At 39.2% G+C, this 5,941-nt stretch overlaps 1 protein-coding gene across 2 annotated transcripts in view; it reads left to right on the top strand.

Moving 5' to 3' along the window:
- Positions 1-3,278, top strand: part of has2 (hyaluronan synthase 2) — a 21,642-nt gene extending 18,364 nt beyond the window's left edge. For both annotated transcript variants that reach the window (XM_014008937.1, XM_014008938.1), the window contains 2 exons: positions 308-409; positions 527-3,278. In XM_014008937.1, coding sequence (XP_013864391.1) covers positions 308-409; positions 527-1,456 — 1,032 coding nt within the window. In that variant the 3' untranslated portion in view covers positions 1,457-3,278. The remainder of the gene's footprint in view (positions 1-307; positions 410-526) is intronic.
- Positions 3,279-5,941: the final 2,663 nt, after the last annotated feature.

Genomic DNA, 5,941 nt, shown 5'->3' with positions numbered 1-5,941 from the left:
GAATAGAATAGAATAGAATAGAATAGAATAGAATAGAATAGATCTCTATTGTCATTGTAACAAGTACAACAAAATTAGATGCTCCCTTATGGTATTTGAGTATAAAGTATAGAGTAGAGTAAAATTTTTACAATATCAAGGTATAAAAAAAGAAAACATAAAAATAAAACAAAGGCATCACTGGACAGTGTTTTCACATTTGACTGAGTTATTGCACATAGATTTTGTACATGTTGCACATTAAAATTGTACATGTTACCACAAGATTACAATTTATTCTTCCTTTGACACAATGGTTTTTACTTAGGTGTGTGACTCTGACACCATGCTAGACCCAGCGTCATCAGTGGAGATGGTGAAAGTTTTAGAGGAGGATCCTTTGGTGGGAGGAGTTGGAGGAGATGTTCAGGTAAGGTTCTGAATATTTTGCTTGAGACATTTTTAGAAATTGAGAAGTTTAGATTGAACAGTTTGCTGTATCTCAAACCTGATAGCTTTTTCTTTATGAATATATCTCCTTCTGTAGATCTTGAATAAATATGAATCATGGATCTCGTTCCTGAGCAGTGTACGGTACTGGATGGCCTTCAACATTGAGCGGGCTTGCCAGTCCTACTTTGGCTGTGTCCAGTGCATCAGTGGACCTTTAGGAATGTACCGAAATTCCCTCCTGCACGAGTTTCTTGAGGACTGGTACAATCAGACCTTCATGGGATCCCACTGCAGTTTTGGTGATGACCGCCATCTCACAAACAGAGTTCTCAGTCTTGGCTATGCAACAAAATACACAGCACGATCAAAGTGCCTTACTGAGACACCAGTTACATATCTGCGGTGGCTCAATCAACAAACTCGATGGAGTAAGTCATATTTTAGAGAATGGCTTTACAACTCTATGTGGTTCCACAAGCATCATCTATGGATGACTTATGAGGCTGTGATCACAGGCTTCTTCCCTTTTTTCCTAATAGCTACAGCAATTCAACTCTTCTTCCAAGGAAGACTCTGGAATATTTTGTTATTTTTACTCATTGTGCAAACAGTGGCATTGATTAAATCATCATTTGCCAGTTGCCTCAGAGGCAACATTGTCATGGTGTTCATGTCATTCTATTCAGTACTGTATATGTCTAGCCTGTTGCCAGCCAAAATGTTTGCGATTGCAACTATCAACAAGTCAGGCTGGGGAACGTCGGGGAGGAAAACCATAGTTGTAAACTTCATTGGCCTGGTTCCAATAACTGTCTGGTTCATCATCCTCTTCATTGGACTTATATACACAATAGCAATTCAGACAAATAATTTTTTTCCTGAAATAGAAAAGCTTGTTTTGATCATTGGGGCAGTTGTCTATGCAAGTTACTGGGTCATATTTTTGACACTGTATGCCATTCTCATAAACAAATGTGGGAAGAGAAAAAAGGAGCCACATTATGATATGGTGCTAGATGTATGACCTAAGATAAACATGTACCATTTACCACTGAACTCTCTTGAGTTGTTCTTTCTGTTGCTGTTTACAAAGTTTTTCATTTGCAGGACAGCTTTGGTGGGAAGATTGGTTGAGTTCAACCACAACAGGAAAAGAAAAGGCAGTGGCTGTAACTATGGAAATCATGATCTTGTTACATCAGCATTCTGGCTGATCTACTTATCTAGATTACCTTAATTTAACATGTTAGATTGGAAAATAATTTGTATAGATTAAACAAGTTACTTTGAAAAGTCAAAACGGCAAGGTTACATGTATCATTTAAGTTAGCAGAAAGAGAGTCTGGTTTAGAATATTAACTACCTCTTAACCTTGTCATGTCCACTGAAAAAGTAATGAAAAGTGAAAGTTTAACAAGTAATTGGTGATAAAGGTCCAAAAAAAATCTCTGTCTTGTCTCATAATAATTTATGTTGGCCACTTGAACACATTAACAGCACATATACAGTAAATGTTCAATTCAATTCCCTGGCTCTGTTCAAGTTTCCATGCATTAAGTTCAAAGTTATGTCAAGGATAATGTTTGTGCCTTTTCAGTGTTCAGTGCCTTCTGTTTTGGCAAAAGAACCGGTTTACAAAGCACAAAGGGCTTTAAAATGGAGAGCTGCTTTATGTTGTTTGTTGCTTTCATGTCAATTGGGAAGTATTTAAAGACACAAACAACCATTTAAAGGGACAGAGATTGTCTGGAGCAGACTTCACACCATGAGGCACCTGCCAAACAACAGGTTTGAATCCAGAATTGTCTCACCATGAAGCATCAGTGCTACTTTTGGCACTTTGCTGCAGGAAGAATCAGAAGGATTTCATAGGCGGTATTGTGGGTTACAAAGCACTTCTCAAAAAAATTGGATGATTTACTTTGCTTCTGGTGCAGGAACAAAGAGAGCATTTGTCAAATTTCTTATTAAATATGCACTGGAGTGTAACATTTAGAGGATTCATGACCGCCACTTATAACCTCTCAATGGCAGCGACATTGAATTAATTTCACAGTGGTTGAATGTAAACTATTGCAATGCATGCAAACAAATTTAGAATGTTTGTAGATATTCCCATATGACATGACTGCACGATTTCTCAATGTTTACAAAGTGAAAGATCCCAAACTTACAAACCATTAAAATATGTAATTGTTATCTGATCAGGTGACGATGTGAACTTGTGACCACAATTGAGAGACTTTGTACCAATGCTGCTGTGAGCTGTAGTTCTGTAGAAACAAGGAATTTAGTTTCCAACCATTTTTAATATGTTACAAAAAGGTTTTTAACACTCTGTGTTTATGTATTTTTAATCCAGTTGGTTAATGACAGCAAAGCAAACAAAGTAATTATTCCATTCCAAAAACTTTGTGTCTTTTACTTTCCATGAGCTTTTGATCCTTTCCATCTTGTACAATATTGTATTAAGAACAGCTTGAGTATTGTTTTTTTTTTGTGTTGTGTAAAATGACTTGCAAGAGAAGAAGTTCATTTGAATATAAAAAGCACTACCTTTTAATAGAAATGTGAATAAGGACACTTGATGGAAGAGAACAACATTTAGGAAAGAAATAGGTCCATTGTTTGCTTTGGATCAGAAGCAGACATGAGTTTAACTGTTATGCACTTTTATGTTGCTTCTGTCCTCTAGCACAATGCTTGACATAACCAGAATAAAATACCTCTCTGAATTGCATAAAGGTGTCACAATGCTGTCCAAAGATATGTGATTTATAGTGTATTTTTTTGTAATCTTGAATTTGAAACTGTCCATTTTTTATTAAAACAAAATTTTTATGTCAGCTGATTTTTTTTTCTGTCCTTTTGAATTTGTACTTTTTTTTTTGCTTTAATAAATGGTGTTTTCTCACTTATGTGTGTGTATGTATATATGGTAGAGGACCTAGACCTTGAGTCCTCTACCAAAGGCMTGGGAGCTTGAGGGTTCTTTACAGTATCTTAGCTGTTCCAGAACTGTGCTTTTCTGGACTGAGATGTCAGATGTTTCTCCAGGTATCTATTGGAGCCACTTCTCTGGTGTGGGGGTCACTGCCCCAAATGCACTACCATTGCCTTCACCTGCCAGGCTTGTTCTAGTTTTTACCTGAGCCCTTGGTATTTCTTCAGTTTCTCGTGTTCCTTTTTTCTGAGGTTTCCATCACTGGGGATGGCCACATCAATCACAGTGACTGTTCTTTGCTGCTTATCGATGATCACAATGTCCAGTTGGTTGGCCAATACCATCTTGTCTGAMTCTGGAAGTCCCACAGGATCTTAGCTCGGCCATTCTCCACCACCTTGGGAGGTGATTCCCACTTTGATTTCAGGGTCTACAGTTCGGACTCCACACAGATGTTTTTGTATATTATATCAGCCATTTGGTTATGGTGTTCCATGTATTCCTTTCCTGTTAATACACTGCTGGATTGTTTCTGGAGCTTCTTTGCACAGACTGCACCTGGGATCTTGCCTGGTATGGTAGATCTGGGCCTTATTGCTCTTGTGCTCAAAGGCCTGCTCTTGTGCTGCTTTGAWCWGTGCTTCTGTGCTGTCCTTCAGTCCTGCCCTCTCCAGCCATTGGTAGGACTTGGTCATATGTCACTTCAGCTATCTGTCGGTGGTACAACCCATGCAGGGATTTTATTCCCATGGTGATTCCTTCAGCTCCTTCTCTTTCAGTGTCCATTGTCTGATACATTCACTGAATGCTTTGTCTTCCAGGAACATCTTCTTGAATTCTTGTAGCTTGGATCTTGGATGGTGGCTCTGATGCTCATTAGGCCTCTGCCTTTTGTGCACTATAGCCTATAGATACTGGATTTGGGGTGGAATCCACCATGTATGATAAGTAGCTTTCATGTTTTATCGTTAGATGTCTGAATTTCCTCATTTGGCCAGCTTATTATTCCTGCAGGGTATCTGATTACCAGTAAGGCATAGCTGTTGATGTTCAGACCTTGTTTTTGCCATTGAGCTGACTTCGCAGAACTTGCCTTGTAGATATTTGGCTGTTGCTGCTTTCCTTGTGGTCTCTTTATGGTTGTCATTTGTCTGTGGTATTCCAAGGTACATGGAGTTCTCCTCAACATCTGCTATTATCCCTTCTGGGAGCACAATTGCTTCATGTGGATTACCTTCTCTTTCTCTCTTTGTTACCATCTGACCACATTTCTCCAGCCAAAATGAAATTCTGATGTCCCTGCTGTAGATTCTGGTGGTATAGATCAGTTAGTCAACATTTCTCTCACTCTTAGTATACAACTTGATGTCATCCATGTAAAGGAGGTAAATGGTAAATGGACTGTACTTATATAGTGCCTTTCTATCCAGACAGGATCCTCAAAGTGCTTTACACTACAATCTGTGTCCTCATTTACCCATTCACACACACACACATCCATTCATTATGTCTCAATACAAAGCCAATACAAATCAAATCAATTTAAGGAGATAATCAGTGATTTAAATCACACTCATACACTGACGAGACACACATCAGAGGCAGCGTGTGTGTGTGTGGGGGTTCAGTGTCTTGCTCAAGGACACTTTGATACGTGACCTAATGGTGGTGGAATCGAACTGCCAACTCTTGCATTAGAGGAACAACTTCCCTAACAACTTAACCACAGCCGCCGCAGGTGATTTATACTGACCCCATTTCTGAGTCGTATTCATAGCTAGTCTTGTTGATTTTTGGCCGAAGGGTTCCGGGACTATGAAGAACAGCAGTGAGGAAAGAGCATCTTCTTAGTATATTACACATTTGATTGAGATTTACACAATTGGCTTGCAATTGGGCTCAAGGGTGGTGGTTTTCCACAGCCTCATAGAATTTGCAATGAAGGTCCTCAAATTGTTGTTGACCTTGTACAGCTTCAGGCATTCCAGGATCCATGTGTGTATGGCATTGAGTCGTAGGCTTTCTTGTAATTAATCCAGGCAGTTCACAAATTTTTTTGTGTGGCTTTGCAGTCACGGGTGACTGTTCTGTAAACCAGCAGCTAGTGCTTGGCTCCTCTGGCAATTTTACAAATGCCTCTGTCATGTATTGATCCACGTGCTAATCTTAGCTGCTATGATTCCTGACAGCAGCTTCCATGTTGTGGAGAGAGAGGTTATTGTCCAATAGTTGGATGGGAATGTTCCCTTCTGAGGGTCTTTCATTATCAAGACTGTTTGACCCACAGTTAGCCCATTCTTCAGCAGGTGGTTCATTTCTGCCGCTAGGCGCTCATGGAGCAAGGACAACTTCTTGAGCCAGTAGACATGGATCATGTCCAGGCCTGGTTTTGTCCAGTTCTTCATGCATGAGAGTCTTTGTTGGAAGTATGCCATTGTGATGTTAACTGGACTTTGTTCAAGGAGAATGGTGTGATCTTCTCTTAGGTCTATTAGCCACTGTGCATCATTTTTAATAATGAAAAATAATTTGGGAGAAAGAAGCATCATATATTATTTATACTGT

The sequence above is a fragment of the Austrofundulus limnaeus genome, unplaced genomic scaffold, assembly GCF_001266775.1.
Source record: "Austrofundulus limnaeus strain Quisiro unplaced genomic scaffold, Austrofundulus_limnaeus-1.0 Scaffold54, whole genome shotgun sequence".
Classification (NCBI taxonomy): Eukaryota; Metazoa; Chordata; class Actinopteri; order Cyprinodontiformes; family Rivulidae; genus Austrofundulus; species Austrofundulus limnaeus.
Note: the sequence above shows the minus strand (reverse complement) of the source record. Positions and strands in the feature narration are given on the sequence as shown.